Source organism: Apodemus sylvaticus, chromosome 8 (genome assembly GCF_947179515.1).
Source record: "Apodemus sylvaticus chromosome 8, mApoSyl1.1, whole genome shotgun sequence".
In the NCBI taxonomy this organism is placed as follows: Eukaryota; Metazoa; Chordata; class Mammalia; order Rodentia; family Muridae; genus Apodemus; species Apodemus sylvaticus.
In genome coordinates this window covers 84,256,903-84,273,552 of record NC_067479.1, presented here as the reverse complement: position 1 = coordinate 84,273,552, position 16,650 = coordinate 84,256,903, and the positions used below count along the sequence as shown (strand labels likewise).

The 16,650-nt window shown below is 52.4% G+C and overlaps 1 protein-coding gene and 1 pseudogene across 1 annotated transcript; both read left to right on the top strand.

Annotated features, from left to right (window-relative positions):
* The first annotated feature begins 596 nt into the window (after positions 1-596).
* Positions 597-8,473, top strand: LOC127690994 (potassium channel subfamily K member 16-like). Its single transcript, XM_052190561.1, has 5 exons — positions 597-1,148; positions 4,817-4,931; positions 5,589-5,755; positions 6,451-6,616; positions 6,870-8,473. The coding sequence occupies exons 1-5, from the start codon at positions 936-938 to the stop codon at positions 7,085-7,087; spliced, it is 879 nt and encodes a 292-aa protein (XP_052046521.1). The 5' UTR covers positions 597-935; the 3' UTR covers positions 7,088-8,473.
* A 497-nt stretch (positions 8,474-8,970) lies between these two features.
* The window catches only part of LOC127690791 (potassium channel subfamily K member 17-like), an 8,660-nt pseudogene continuing 980 nt past the window's right edge, over positions 8,971-16,650 (top strand).

Here is a 16,650-nt window from a genome sequence, read left to right as displayed (position 1 = left end):
TAAATCTTAAAAAAAAAAAAAAACAAAAGAAGATAGACAGACAGACAGGTAAGTCTGGAGAGATGGGTCAGCTGTTAAAGACTAAGCTAACAACTGAAAAGAAAAAGTAAATCAGTAATTGCACACGTGTGCAATATGTTAAGTGAACTATTATATAATGTCAATAAAGTAGTCACATCTACCAAAGATCAACTGAGGCGCTATGGGTCTTCCTGTGGAAAAAGAAGCCACCGACAGTATGTGGGTGGAGGCTCATGCCCGGTTTCTGTCATCTCCACACTTTTGTCTCCTGAGCTCAGCATCCTTCAGACAACCTGCTCAAGGGTCTCAGGCAAGACCGACCATTGGCTGTTACCAGGGCTGCCTGTGCATCAGTAGCACCAGTTGACCACGCTGCTAAGCAAGGCTGTCATCTGCCTGTTTACTTTGCTTTGATTTGTTTTACTCCGGCTTACTCAGCCCCAGGTTCCCCCAATCGGCAGGTCAATCTTCCCTATTCCCTTCTGTAAGCAAGGCCAACCCACACCCTTGTGAGACTTCCCTCCCAGCCTCCTGTGTTTGAGCTGAGAGCCTTCCTAAGTGAGGAATCTGAAGTTGTCAAGATCCCTTCAGTCCTAGCAGACTGGGTTCCCGATCAGATTCTCTCTCAGACACCAGGCCTCACTTGGAAGCAGAAGATAAGACCGGATGAGCTCGGGAGAAGCCCATGGGTGTCCCTGAGGGGGCCCAAGCATTTGCTGCCGTGCTGCTCTGCATGGAAAAACAAGGCTGGGTGGGGGATGGCAGGCCTGTTTGCACACCGCACTGTTCAAACAGACTCCCCTGCCGCAGACACCTGTGCGGTGGAGGACAGGGCAGGCAGTGCCAGGGGATCTCACCTCTTCCAACTCTCGCCGCAGCCACCCTGACAGCTGCTGCAGAGTCCTGGCCACATCATGCCCCGTGCTGGGGTCTGCAGCTGCTGGGGTGGCCAAGTCTTGCCCCTGCTCCTCGCCTATATCTGCTACCTGCTGCTTGGGGCCACCATCTTCCAGCTGCTGGAGAAGCAGGCAGAGGCTCAATCCAGGGACCAGTTCCAGCTGGAAAAGCTGCGCTTCTTAGAGAACTACACCTGCCTGGACCAGCAGGCCCTGGAGCAGTTTGTACAGGTGAGGAAGTACGAAAGGATGGGACAGGAAGAGTGGGGAGGTGATGGAGAGGGGCTGGCGGCAGGTGCAGAGCCACCCCCCAGAGGTTGGCTCCCTGTGTGGAACTCGGAGCCTGAAGAGATCTATCCTGATCTCAGGTCTGTTACATGACCCTGATCCAGTCTCTCCGCCTAAACATCCGCATCAGTAAGATGAGACGGAAAAGATATATCTGGGGTTGGGGAGTGGGCTCAGTCGAGTGTCTGCCAAACAAATATGAGGACCTGAGTTCTAGACCCAGATCTCCCATTCAGAAGCCAGGGGTAGGAGGGTAAGATGGCTGAGCGAGTAAAGGCACTTGGCATGGAGCCGAGCCTGATGGCCGGCGTTCCGTTCTCGGAGCTCACATGGGGAAAGGAGGGGGCCAGCTCCTGAAAGCTGGCCTCTGATCTTGACCTGCACACGATAACACATGCATTTCCACACACGTATAAACACACCCACACACCCACACACACTGCTATGTACTAATTAAAATGTAATTAAAAAAATAGCCAGGCATGGTGGCTTGTAATCCCAGTACTGGAGTGGCCTAGACTGGGCTCTCTGGCCAGCCAGCCTTGTCAAATGGGTAAACCTCGGCGCAATAAGAGTGTCTGTCTCAAAAATAAATAAATAAATAAAAAATAAAAAAAAAAGGGAAAGAAACAAAAAGAAAAGACAGAAAGCTAGGCAGATGGCTTAGTAGGAAGAATACTTTGCAAGCATGGGGACCTGAGTTTAAATCCCTAGCCCCCATGTATAATTCTGGGGTATGGCTGCAAGTGCCTGTGACCCTCGCATTGGGTTGGTGGGTTGGGGAGACAGGTGGATCTTGAAAGCTCACAGGCTAGGCCAGTGAGGGACCCTGTCTCAAGGCAAAAACCAAACAAGGCTGATAGCTTTGAGGAATGCCACCTGCGGCTGAGCCTTGGCCACCCGCACAAACATTTACGTACACAGCTCTCTGCACATAAGCAAATGTGTATAGACACACATACGTCCGCAAAGAAAATGCATCTGCAGTTGACACACGTGAACTGTCAGTCATCAACACTCCAGAGACGTCCTCCTTCCCACGTCCCCACTTCTCAGGACGGCTGCTCCGTTGGCTGGCTCCCAGCTTATGTCCCTGGGTGGACACGCACAGAGGTTAGAGCAGCTGGACTGGTGGACATCTGCCGGCAGTGTGGATGAAAGCTGTCAGGACTGGACCTATACATGGTCTTACTTCCTGCCGGGGTCCCTTCTGCCTTCCTCTCTTCCAGAAAACAAAGCAAAACTAGGTATTTTGGGCAAAGGTGGGACACTGAGAAGATGGACAGACAGGCGGAACGGGTAGTATTAGTGAACACCAAACAACAGGCGAAGCACAGTTGGCACAGTGAGAATGCTTGTTCATGGGTAGGGACAGGGCTCTGGCCATCATGATTCAGCACCTGGGGCTGGGCACCCTGCAGGTGCCTTCTTCCCAGTTGCTTCCGGCTGCAGCTTGCAGTGAGAGACTCATGGTGCCTCTAAGGCTGCACAGTCACTGGCTGAGACGGAACTCACAACTCACGCCATGCTCCTTGCTGGGGGGGGGGGGTACTGCTGAAAGCGAGACTTTTTAAGGTGGAGTCTGTGGCGCTCCCTCACCAGCAGCAACGCCTGAGAGCACTTCAGCAAAGCAAGCATCAGCGTCCACCCAGACCTGCTGACTCAGGCACTTTGGGTGAGCTCACCAGGTGGTGCTGAGGCCCTGAGACTTCGCTTGGGACTGAGAACAACAGACCTACTAGATGAGATGTGAACAGAGGGGATGGTTCTGTTCCATATGTGGATATACTTAGAGATGATGCCCACCTCCAGGCCCCTCAACATCCCAGAAGGAAGCCTGAGTCAGGAACACCCCAAAACCTCCTTCTGCCCTGGGCTGGTGGTAGAGCCAGGAATGAGGAGTGGGCAGACAGGTGGCAAGGCTAAACCAGCTCTGTAGTCAAGGGGCAAGGATGGATGAGGTCTGACTGCATCCCAAGGGTTCAGTGCTTAGTCCAACGACTCACTAGTTGGAAAGATGAAACAGACACACCCCGAAAGTCCTCAGCTGCAGGACAAACCCTCACCTCCCAGTAAGTGGAGCCTGGAAACCAGATTTGGGGGAATCCAGTTCCTGGGGAACTCACATGCTGAGTCACGCACAGTACTGAGTGTAGGGTTCAAACCTGACTGCATGAGGAAGCCAGCTTGTGTGGACATCAGCCCCTTTCTCCGTCACCATTGGATTCCCTGATGCCACTCACCCACACTTAGAGCCATCAGAGGAGTCAGAACCCCTTCTCCACAGGTTGGAAGGCTCAGAGGACCTGGGCAAATGCTGTGCCCAAGGGTAAAAGTCCCCAGGGAAGACATACTCTGGATGCCTGCCCCAGCCCCCTGGGTGTGTGGGAAAGAGGAAGTCACAGTCTGTCCAAGTTAGAGCCAGCAGGTCTCCACCCAGCTGTCAAACATTAGTTCCCACAGGAAAGAGGCAGAAACAGCCATACTTCTCAATGGTTTCCCTGCCTTTGGGGAACCACCAGATACCAAGGCTGAGCTGCCATCACCCTCAGACAAGTTCCAGCTAAAGGGAGAAGGCTAGAGTTTGGGAGGAGGGAGCCCTGCCCATTCCCCATGAGAGGTTGAGGACACAAGTTCGAGCCTGTTAAGACTTCTGTTCTAGGATCACAAAACATGGACACATAAAGCACACAAGCACATACACACACATGTATGCATGCATGTGAAACTTACAGCACTATGTAGCACATGCAATCAACACACCATATGTACACAGTATTACTTATACCCATACAAGCACATGCACACGCACGTGCACATGCATGTGGGAAACCTACAGCACTTAGCACATGCAGTAGGTTAACATACTGCATGTGCACAGTATCACTATACACATAAATGAAATCTACAGAACTATATAGCAATACAATCAACACACTGCATGTGCACAGTATCACTACACACACACACACACACACACACACACACACACACACACTTGTGGGACTCTCTGATAGGATTTCTCCTGCAGGCATGGGTTGCAGTCACTAGAGCGTGCCAGAGAATGAGGCTGCCAGCACGCACAAGCACACGCACACATACGCACACCCCGTGTCCAGGAACGGTCTCATTCCCATTACCTGCCCCATGGAAAGGCAGCCCCAGACCCTACTTTGGGCAGCAAACTCTCTCAGATACAGTCAACACAAAACCATCTTGTCCTATACCCCCATCTGTGTATGTGTTCTAATCCCCCTGCCACCGTGTGTGGTGTGTGTGTGTGTGTGTGTGTGTGTGTGTGTGTGTGTGTGTGTGTGTGAGAGAGAGAGAGAGAGAGAGAGAGAGAGAGAGAGAGAGAGAGAGTTTTCTTAGCTATCAGGAGCATCTCCACGCCACCTCCTTAGGCCCCGGCTTTCCCCTGGCTCATTAGAGCACACATTTCAGTCAGCCGCTAGCCGCTGAGTGTCTAGCCAGAGCTTCCGAGCCTCCGTGTCCATTTCTGTGAAAACAGGAATGATGCTATCTACAAGACAGGAAAGCATCCTCCTGAGAGCTCGGTGACAGCCTGCACTCAGTCACTTCTGGTCCTGCTGACCGTGCTTCTTCCACAGGTCATCCTGGAAGCCTGGGTGAAAGGCGTGAACCCCAAAGGCAACTCCACTAACCCCAGTAACTGGGACTTCGGGAGCAGCTTCTTCTTTGCGGGCACAGTGGTCACTACCATAGGTAAAGGGGGAGGAGCCAGGGGCCTCCTGAGGCCCTGCTCAGCTTGGGAGCCATCTAAATGCCATCACTGGGGCGAGGGTGGGGTTTGTTCTGGAGGTGGCACACAGGGCACAAATCGGGAAGTGGGTAGGGAGACCCATGACAAAGGAAGGCAGCCAGACTGGCTGCAGCTGTAATTGCCTGCACTCACAGTCCCCCAGGCCTCACTTACACAAACCTCTCTTCCATTCAGTTAAGTCCAAGTCTGTCATTGGCAAGCCAGGCAGAGTGACAGAGGAGGGGTACAGACTTGAATCTGCCCCAGGCTTGGCCTTCAGAGCTTCCAATCCACCAAAGAGGGATTAAACTGTTATACTCCCACAAGGCAAAGTGGGTAATTAGATAGAAATGACATAAGACTTCTCAGGGAACCATGCCTGTCGGGGACGCAGAGGGTGGCAGCTAGGCGGGCTTCACAGAAGCAGCGTCGTTGGTGATGAGCTTTCTGAAAATAGAGGCTGTTCCTTCAGACAACAGGGTGAGTGTCCATAAGAACAGGGAACTCTTCTCTTCCCACAGCGGTGATGGAGACAAGCCTCTGCTAGAGCTGGTGATTGGGGGTGGGAGCCAGATGTGGGCTCTCTCTTCCCCGAATCTGCACATTCCCTTGCCCTGCAGGTTATGGGAACCTGGCCCCCAGCACGGAGGCAGGGCAGGTCTTCTGTGTCTTCTACGCCCTGATGGGAATCCCACTCAATGTGGTCTTCCTCAACCATCTGGGCACAGGGCTGCGTGCCCACCTGACCACACTGGACAGGTGGGAGGAGCACCCCAGGCATTCCCAGGTAAGGTAGCGTCCTCCCCGCCCTCCAGGCCCTGGGGGACAGATGGTTAAGAATTGGGAGCTGGGCTTGGGTATACAAACACCTGACAGATTCAGGAATAGGAGGAGAGATAAGTAGAAGCGTGATACAGACCAGGCAGGGCAGGGCCTCAAAGGACTCTAGAGCACCTTGACCATGGAGTCTACCTGTAAAGGGCTGAGGGCCAGGTACTGGGTATGACTGAGAGGATTGTCCCTGTGTGCCAGGCAGCTCTGTCCTGCATCCTTCTTTGGTGGAGCATCTGATTATTCTGTCTCTCTGTGGTCATCATGGGTATTTAACATTCCTTCATGTGGTCCAAAACAGTCTGCAGGATACCCAGCATGCCCCACAGAGGGATCGGGAACAGTTTGGCGGGTGACAGTAGTCAAATCCCAGGCCTGAGTAGACCCCAGGAACCTTGCTCAAGTGTGATTCTCAAGTGTAAACGGGCCTTCAACTCCTTCCTTGACCCACTAACCATTCCCCTGCCCAGGAAACCTTGGCACATACAAGTCTCATGCCCATGGGTGCAGTTCCACCCAAAAGGTCATAGCAGGGATGGGTGGGGTTGGAACTTAGACATCGCCCTGCCGACACACAACTTTTCCCAGATCTCCCCCTTATACTTCTAGAACCTTCTATGCTATCTCAAGGGCAGCTTCTTCTCCTCCCAGCTCCTGCAGGTCCTGGGCCTGGCACTGTTCCTGACCCTGGGGACCCTGGTCATTCTCATCTTCCCACCCATGTTCTTCAGCCACGTGGAGGGCTGGAGCTTCCGCGAGGGCTTCTACTTTGCCTTCATCACCCTCAGCACCATTGGCTTCGGGGACTATGTTGTCGGTGAGGATGGGATAATTGGGTTATCTGGGTGGGCACCCACTAGGGTGATGGGCATGGAGGTACCAGCTGTGTGAGGTTGGTTACTTCTGCAGCCGCTGTGAACTCATGGTGGCCTCCTCAGAAGTCTCTGGTATAGCAGCCGTCACTGCTTCCTCCCTTAGTAGTCCTTGGTATGAGGACCGGGAAGAGTACATTCCCATGGAAGCTGGGGGCGGCAGTTCCCTCAGACACAAGCCGTTGCTTTCCCCGGCAGGCACAGACCCCAGCAAGCATTACATTGCTGTGTATCGGAGCTTGGCAGCCATATGGATCCTCCTAGGGCTGGCGTGGCTGGCGGTGCTCCTCAGCCTGGGATCCCTGCTACTGCACAGGTGCTCCCGGCTCTGGCAGCTCATCAGAGGCCTGGACCTTAAGGATGGAGCAGCCCCGGACTCTGAGCCCAGATCACAGAAAATCCCCATCTCTGCATGAGACCCAAGTGTCCCGACCTCCCCAAACCCATGACATTCCCTGCCCTTCCCCTTTCTTCTCAACCCACACACTACCCAGCAACCCTCCAGAGAGAGAAAGGAGACAGATGCACCTACAAAATAACTGAGTGCGGAATGAGGAGACAAAAATCAGAGATCTGCGTGGATGGAGATGTGAAGGTTGCCCCCGGAACTTTTCCCTGTCTCCCAAAGAGAACCTGGAGAAGTTAAACTGGGCACAGATCATGGTGGCCAAGTCACTACTGCCGTCTTAACATAGTCACAGGAGCCCTTATACTGCAAGCAAAGGCGGACTTGATTTTTGTATTATTTACTACATACACAGTAGGCTATTAACAGATCCCTACGAAGTGGGCCACACTGTGCCTGGCTCTAGGGCTTTCACAGTGCTGCCTTCTGCCTTCACTGTGTCGTCAGTCTTGAAGGAGCCCCAAGGCAGCATCCTCACCCTTGGTAGGAACAAACCTGGGGAGAATGAAAGTTCAGGGCAGTGGCTGGACGAGGGGAGCTGGACACACACATCTGGGGATACAGGAAGCTGTCCTCAGGAGTCTCAGCTGAGGAACAAGAACGCTGCCAGTCAGAATTCTCCAGCTCTCCTAGCCCACAGGTGGCGAGGAATCCTAGAACAACATGAGGGACCCCCTATTCAGGTGTCCCACCACTTTCCTGAACATGACCTCCCCGACCCTCAGAGCACACTTAGACCTCTTTACTGCCCCTGAGAAGCTGAGGGGTGGGGCTTGGGCAGCAGATCCCAAGAGCCTCAGAGACCATGAGCTCCCTTGGGGCATGGACTCCCACGGGAACACCCTCCATCCGAGCCTGGTCCTTCTGCCAGACTGTGACACTGTAAGTCAGAAGGGAGGAAAAGGTTTGGCCCAGACTCACAGGATTAGGAACTAATTTTTGTTTGGACTTCCTTTACTTCTCCAGTGGTAGGGGGGTTCCCATGTTCTGTGTCTTGTTCAGAGCATTAAGGGTCGGGGTGGGACTGTGAGCCCCAGAGGGTGAGGGGAGTCTCAGGGACGGATCCACATTGGCAGAGGGTTCCCAGCACTCAAGTCTTACTTCCATCCAGGAAAGGATTGAAATCTGCCGTCTCCGACCCCTCTCCACATGCTGGACCCTACCTCTGTTCTGGGATGGAGATACAGGGACTTCCCTCCAAAGCAGCAAGGGAAGTCTGGCTCCGGTTCTCTTGCCTGCTAGCCTCCCAACCCCGGAACAGCACAGACAAACCATACCCAACTGTGCCCCTCCCACCCCCGTTTTTTAATTCTTTTAGTACACTGGCTGTAGGGAGATCTAGGGTGATACAAGCAAGCGCTTGAAGAAAGTCCCCGGCCCCTCAGCGTAGGCAGGAGTCCTGTGATAATAAACGTGGCTGCTGTTTCTTCTCTGCAGTGGATTTGCAGGAGTCTCTCCTACTGTGAGGAAGCGCCAGGGTGGGGGTGGAGTGGGGGCGGGGAGGGGTGGAGGAAGGAGGTCTCTGGGCCCTTCTCTTCCAAGGCTGTGGCCACTGCCCAGCAGCCCTCTCCTTTCCTCTGATGTGGGCGTAGGTTCTCCACACTCTTCTAAGAACATCTTCATCATCGTGAGGGTGGGTAGTGCCATCCTGGGCAGGGCCACCCCGGACAGGGCCGTCCCATCCTCTAGTACTCCTGAACAGGGATCCGAAAGAGAAAGGCATTTTGCTTAGAGAAGGCCCTCCCTCCTGGCCCTTCCTGCCCAGCTCCTGTGCGCCATAGTTCTCCCCAGCTCTGACCTCCCCGGTCATGTTAGCGCACCAAGGCGCCTTCCACTCCATCACCTGTGGATGGCGAATCTCCCACAGCGCCTTGTTGGGCTGTGGGCTGCGGCATGTGGGGCACCGGGCTCCTGCTGCTCTCCTTTCTGGCTTACTTGGTGCTAGGCACCGGAGTATTCTGGGCACTGGAGGGTCACATGTTCCGGGACCCCAGCTGCAGCTTCCAGAGCAACAAGTGGGAGCTGCTACAGAGCTACACGTGCCTGGATGGCCCAGCGCTAGACCTGCTGATCCGGGTTAGGGGCCAGCCTGGGGGAAACGTGGATTGGGTGGGGGCTCGCAGGATGCATGGTAGGGATGAAGGATGCTTTGGCCTGGGATCCTGGGAGCTGTTATCCCATAGATGGGTGGAGGGCACAGGCCTGGAAACAGTAGGGCTGTGCAGTTGGGGGTGGGTGGCCATGGGTTGGGCTGGACAGCAATGAAAAAGGCCTCTATCCTTAAGGAAATGAGAGGGCATGGTAGCCTTGTAAGAACACAGCCATCCTAAATTTGGACTTAAGGAATACAGAAAGTGTGCATCCCTGGGTCACAAGCTACAGGGCAGTCGTGGTAGGGTCAAGAGAGCATTTGATCTGTTGGCAGCCCTGTGTAGACAGCCCTGTGGAATCAAGGCCAAAGGATGAAAAGCCACATCTACCCTTATCTGAAGGGCACAGGAGTTGGGTGGGGCAAATAGGAACCTATGGAGTGAGGTTTGGCTCTGAGGAGGGACAGGGCCCTTGGCACTTGGGAAAGGGCTCATCCAATAGGGATGGATAAAATAGAGTCAAATTGTGCTTGCCCTGGACAGGGACAAAGGAGAGAAGGACTGTGAGTGAGAGGGCCTGGGCTGGACCAGGGTCCAGTGTTCCTAGAGGACATCCTGACCCTCCTGCAGTGAGGGCGGGGATGAAATGAGTGGGCAGAAGGTGGCGCCTCAGCTGATGAAGACGCTGAAGGGTAGCGAGGCAGAAGGTGGTTCATCCCGGCAGGCCTTCCCATGGAGGGCTCTTCTATTCATGGTCTGCAAGGAACATGGGGCCAGGCAGCTGAGGGAGTCGGTGTTTGCATTAATGTCCACACAGAGCGCAGTGACAGAGCTTAGACCCACACGCTCAGAATCTTCACACTCCTGTGCCCCACGTCTCTAGGCTGAAGCCAGAATGGAAGAGGATGTGGCTGCGGATGGAACAGGAGGTCAGCTCCGTGGAGAGAGACTTCTGAACTTTTTGGATAGAGCAATTGGTCAGAACCCGGAGCTAGGCAGGGTTGGGGCTGTGTCTACCCACAACCACCATAATCAGCAAATACTTCTGTGGCAGACCTTTCCTTGCTCAGCCTCCATTTCCTCCTCAGGAGTCTCACCAGCAGAGATCATCCCCATCTGGAGATGAGCCAGGGCTCAGAGAGGATTAGTGTGGACGCAAGCCTGACAGCCAAGAGCGGAGCTCACTGGCTGCCCAGGGGCTGCTTCTGTGTACACCTCTGCATGTGGTTGTTTCCCAGAATTCCCAGGCATACTCCACAGACTTAACCTGCACAAAAAGCCACTGTTAATATTAATATTTTACAGATAAGGAAGCTGAGGCATGTAGAAATTAACCAATTTCAACACAGCCTCCTTCACACTTGAAACAGCCTTGATGGCCTGTGTCAGAGTTAATTCTGTCCTCTGTCCCACTAAGGCTAAGGTCATGTCTCTCTCTGTCTTCTTCCAGTGACACCCGATCTATTGAGACGGGGGATGAACTGGGCAGCAAATGATTAGTTAGGCCTGAGAGATAGCCCAGAACCTATCCTTTACCCAGCTGTAGGATGAAATAGAAGCGACTATTCTCATGATCCCTGCCTCTGGGGAGCCCTAGGTTGGCAGAATGGGTAGAGACTCCCTGACCAGGCTTGGAGTCAAGAATGAGGTACTGTGTGTTTTTCTATGAGCATATAAATACCAGTTCTTCACCCTAGTTAGGGTACCAATGAATTACCAAAGGAACAGTCCAACCCAGGTCTGTCTGGATGAGCCAGTGAGTTTGTAGGGGTTATTAACAGGAGCATGGGGAGTCAGAGGCAGCCACATTACTGAAAAACCCATCCTAGCAGGAGCGGTAACAGAATGTGAATCCATGGAGCTTACCACACAACTTGGACACAGCCATACTGAAGAGTCCCTTCTCCTCAGCAAGTTGTTACTGTTCATATAACAGGGAACAGGGGCATGGCGAATCCTGTAACCTGAGCCTTAGAGCCTTGAAGAAGAAACGAAGATGAGTGTATGTGGTTCCTAGATATGATTGAGGGGAAGATTTATTGTAAATATGATGGAGAGAGTAAACAGGCATCTGGGCGAGAGGGGGGGGGGCTGGAGAGATGGCTCAGCGGTTAAGAGCACCGACTGCTCTTCCAAAGGTCCTGAGTTCAAATCCCAGTAATCAATAGTGGCTCAGAACCATCTGTAATGGGATCCAATGCCTTCTTCTGGTGTGTCTGAAGACAGCTACAGTGTACATAGATATAATAATAAATAAATCTTAAAAAAAAGACTAGTGAGATGGCTCAGTGGTTAAGAGCACTGACTGCTCTTCCAAAGGTCCTGAGTTCAAATCCCAGCAACCACATAGTAGCTAATCTGTAATGAGATCTGATACACTTTCTGGGGTATATGAAGACAACTACAGAGTACTTACATATAATAAATAAATACATTTTTTAAAAAGGGGGGCTGGAGAGATGGCTCAGCGGTTAAGAGCACCAACTGCTCTTCCAAAGGTCCTGAGTTCAAATCCCAGCAACCACATGGTGGCTCACAACCATCCCTAATGAGATCTGACTCCTTCTTCTGGAGTGTCTGAAGACAGCTACAGTAAACTTACATATAATAAATAATAAAAATAAATAAATCTTTAAAAAAAAAAGCAGAAAGCATCCGCTTTGATATGTTGATAGGCACCTCAGTTGGCCATTTGTCCTGCGCTTGAGACCTCATAGTAAGTCCTTCGAGTGTCTCTTCCCCACTCCAGAAGGAAATATCTCACTCTACAGAAACTGTCTAATATAATGTGAAGACTTTCAGAGTACAAGTGGAGGCGTGGCCATAGATGTGGGCATGTGGGTGTCTGGAGGTGCAAGGGCCTCCTAAGATCCTGTTGGTCACTTCATCTTCTCTAGGGCATCATCTGAGCGTGCAAAGATGGGACCAGCCTCGTAGGAAATACCGCCAGCATGGGGAGCTGGGAGTTTGCGGACTCTTTCTTCTTTCCCATGCTCACCATCACCACTATCGGCAATGGGCGGGTAGGGACAGTCTGGTGGGGCTGGGCAGTGGCTTCTCCCTGAGAGGCAGTGGAGCTGATGGTGGCGTGTGAGGGATCTGATCCGGGGTCTCACCTGCAGCTCCACCCCCACCCTCCTAAAAGCAGCACTCCTGCCTCCGGACCCATAGACTTGGTTTCTGCATTTCACTAGGCGCCATGGGGACTGCGCACACTTTCAAGTGTGGGAGCTGCTTCCCTGTGGGACCTTAGTCATTCCACCCTACAGCCAGCCCCTCGTAGTCCACCAGCTCCTGACATCCCTGTCACCGGTCTCCAGACCCATTTCCCGTGCAGAGACAAGCTGAGGTGGAACTCATCCGAAAGGGGTCCCTGGAAACTGTTGTGGGGAAAGTATGCAGAAAGCAGGAATCTCAACCAAATCATGCCGGTCAGTGGCTCTAACACCCTTCCTCTTGGCATCCCATGCGTGACCCAGGACTTACCACCAGGTGGCAGGCTCACACCAACCATGATTCAATTCCAGCTTGGCAGCTTCCAGCTTCTCTGACCTTATCCAACGGAATGAACAGGTGGATTGCACTGTACAGAGTCCTCGGTGTGATTTGAATGAATGAATGAATGAATGAATGAATGAATGAATGAATGAATGAATGAATCAATCAATCAATCAATCAATCAATCAATCAATCAATGCCTCTAGGAGGGATCTCTGACGACTCCAGGGAACATGGGCAATCTTTGAGACAAGTGTGTGCAGAAGGTCCCTCTGTCTCCATGGGCTTCCCAGAGACTCCTGGTGTTTCTACATCTCTATTTAAATATTTATTTTATTTTTTTAATGTGTGTGTGTGTGTTTGTGTGTGTGTGAGAGAGAGAGAGAGAGAGAGAGAGAGAGAGGCCAATTTTGTTTATTTTTCTTCTGTAGCCATCCACCTTGTTTTGTTGAAACGGGGTCTCTCACTGTGACCCAGGACTCACTAACTGACTGGAGAACCCCAGGGGTTTTCCTATCTCTACGTCCCTCGCCCCCAATACTGAGATTACAGGTGCACAGAACCACACCCTGCTTTTGATGTCAGCGCTGCCTATGGTCAGTGTGCACGGTCATCTTGCTTGTGAAGTAGGCACTTTCCTGCCTCGACTTGTTTCTTTTTCTTTTTCTTTTTCCTTTTCTTTTTCTTTTGAGGCAGAGTATTATGCAGCTCTAACTGTCCTGAAATTCATTATGTAGACCCTGCTGGCCTTGGACTCACAGACATCCGCCTGCATCTGCCTCCTGGGCACTGGAATGAAAGGCATGTGCCACTATGCCAGGCTTAGAGACTTTGTTTTAAGACAAACAGAATATAACAAACCACGACAGGAGATGGTGGAGGCTCCAGAGAAAGAGGCCCCTGAAGCGGTTCTCGTGATAGATGGCAGCATGGGGCAAGTTTCCCTCAGCCATCGGTCGGCACGCTTGGCCCTTGCACCCATAGCCTGCTCAGGGACTCACATTCCTGTCTACAGCCCGTCCCCACTGTGGCTTCCTTACAGCTGTGCCGAGTGAACATCTGCACTCCATTTCAAGTCCAAGGAAACAGGCGCAAAACTATGAAAGCCCCACAGCCTTGCAGGGGACAGGACACAAGAAGGGCAGTGGGAAGGGAAGCGGGAGAGCGGCTCACTTTACCACAGTGGGAGTGGAATCCGGGGAGTTGGGTAGGATGGGCAGGGAAAGGGCTAGAGTGGCCATGTGCTGAGGCAGGGGAAGAGTCCCCTTCAACACTCTCCACCCCCCACCTCCCCCACAGACAGAGTAGAAGTTGTATCTCACTGCGCTAGTTCAGGAAGATACGGTGGGCTCTCTGAATTCAGCTTTCTCCTTGTTCGAATGGGGACGACACACTCACTCTGGGGTGCAGATTAAGTGAGTGACTTGCCATCCTGCCAGAGCCTCAAGTGTCCCCTGAAGAATTACAGAGAGGGCCCTGCTGTGCAGGGCGACCGTCCAAGTCAAACTGCCAATGTCTTCATCATATCAGCTGGAGTGAGTGTGTTTGATTCCGAGACTTAAGCTGTTTTTAGATCTCTGCACCTCAGGATCCCTAACTGGAAGCATCTAGCTTGGGGCTTGCTGAGAACCCACCACTGGGAAGGATCTAGCTTGGGGCTTGCTGAGAACCTACCACTGCCTTCTGGCCTCAGGGTTCAAGGTCCCCTGGCTCAGGCCTTACCTCCCCTGAAAGGAGGGTCTCATAGTTGGGGTGCTCTGCACCCCAGCCTGTTCTCCAGCTTGCAGCTCAGGAAGAACTGACTTGGATAGGTTTCTTTAAACTGCTCAGTGGCTCGCCTCCACCCTTAGGGCGGGAGCATGTGTCTGAGGAAAACTGCAGGCAGCAGCATGGAGGACCAGGCTTGTCCCCCCAGCCTTCCAGCTGAGGAGACACTCCTGGAGGCTGTTCTCACGTCTCTTTTTCTTTCCCACTGCTATTTCCTGTCAGACTAGGACTATAGTGTAAGAGTGCATAGATTAGGCACATCCACACAACGTAATGAGGCTTAGCCCTCAGGGCTTAACACATCCTTGTCTCCTGTCCCCTTGGCGCTTAAGATCCTATGTCATGTTTAGCACCTTTGAAAGCCTTCAGGGTTTCCCCATAGTCTCAGGATGGACCTCAAATTCTACAACTAAACCCAGGTGTACCCCACCTCAGCCATCCCAACATTTTTTAAAAGTATTTATTTATTATATGTAAGTACACTGTAGTTGTCTTCAGACGCCCCAGAAGAGGGTGTCAGATCCCATTACAGATGGTTGTGAGCCACCATGTGGTTGCTGGGATTTGAACTCAGGACCTTTGATAGAGCAGTCAGTGTTTGGCTCTTAACTGCTGAGCCATCTCTCCAGCTCCCCCAACATTTTTTAAGAAGATGGAAGGAAGAGGATCATGAGTTTAAAGAGAGAGAGAGAGAGAGAGAGAGAGAGAGAGAGAGAATTTCTCAGTTAGGCAATACTCTGTAGACATCATTCTGGAAGCAGAAGAGTCATCAGCCAGCCTCTAGGGACAGACAGACATAGTGCCATGGCCTGTGACCATAGGAGTGAAGGGGCAACGAGGGTACGAGGGTTCCTCTGCTCAGGAAGCCACTCTGAGGAAAGCAGGACAAACTGCTCAGTCTCATGCACTGTAGCTCCCTGCCCCCAGCCTACTCTGAAGTGCTGGATGCCAGAGGGGCTGCTGGGAAAGCAGTGAGGCTCACCATGGCCGTCTCCAGCTGCCCGGCATTGCTGCAGAGGACACTCTAGAGAGCCCCACGTTGCTTTATCTGCAAGGGCTCTTGCTGTGTACATGGAGAAACTGAGGCCTGGAGAATAGCAGAGTAAGGCCCCACCAGGCAAGTCAGGGCAAATCTAGGGTGGATCCCCAAATCATTAGTGTTCTGGAAATTTCCACACCTCTTTCCCAAACTTCAACTCTCCTTTTTTTTTTTTTTTAAAGATCATATATCATGTTTAACACCTTTCTTGGGTGGGAATGCTGATCCCCTACACACATATACATCCCCCCCCCCTCAACACACATAGGGTTGTGGAGTATCACTGTCCCTGTCTGAAGCCAATAACCAGTGTCACCCTAGACCCCAGCCACCAGTTCCTCCCACGGTCTGCAATTGCTTTAACTGCTCAGTGGGGTGCCTTACCAGCTGCCAACCCTCCTGCCAAAAATGAAATCAAGGGGAGAAAGCACCTCCCCCCCCCCCTCTGTGGCTGGGAGCTGGGGCTGGAGCCAACACTGCCCGGTTCAGCGCTGGTTCTGCTGATCACATTTGGTACCGCAGAGGAATCAGCTAGCCACATAACCCTATCAGTTTAAGCCAGGGGGCCAGCCAGGGCCAGTCAGGGCCAGGGATACTGGCCAGGTCTGATGCAGGGCCAGCAGGACAGGAAGGGGATGGAGGATGGTTAAGACATGAAAAGCCATGGGGACCGAAGAGGCAGATCTATATCTCGAAAAGTATCCCAATATGCTGAAGGAGGCGGGTCAGGCCTCCTTCCTGGGGAGAGGAAAAGGAGACATGTGAGAGAGCGGGATGGTCACAGGAGGCAACTGAGTCACAGGGCAACCCCTTCTGTTTCTTTTCTGGGCTATTGCTGATCCAGTACGCAAGGGCATCATGGGTAAGCACTGGATCAGCAGCTCTAGACCTCAGAGGTGTGCAGCACTCAGTGTTTCTTAGCATACATGATCCCAGACAGTCATGGGGAAGGGTTCTTTTGTCACAAGGAAAAAGACACAGCAGACACTCAGGCTCTGAGAGTGCGGCAGGCTGTTCTCTGAGAAGGATGTCTGAGTCGAAATGCAAGGATGATGGGAAAGATCACAGGCCCAGAGCAACTGGAAATGAAGAGCTGAGGGACCCGTGGATGCAAGGATCCAGAGAGAAGGATCAAAAACAGGGAGAGAAAAACTGGAGAGTGGATAGAGAACCCAGAAG

Excerpts from the sequence above, each read along its gene's own strand:
- LOC127690994 (XM_052190561.1), top strand. The coding sequence starts at position 936 with ATGCCCCGTGCTGGGGTCTGCAGCTGCTGGGGTGGCCAAGTCTTGCCC. Across the intron at positions 5,756-6,450 it reads AGCACCCCAGGCATTCCCAG|CTCCTGCAGGTCCTGGGCCT; the intron begins GTAAGGTAGCGT and ends TTCTCCTCCCAG. Across the intron at positions 6,617-6,869 it reads CTTCGGGGACTATGTTGTCG|GCACAGACCCCAGCAAGCAT; the intron begins GTGAGGATGGGA and ends TTTCCCCGGCAG.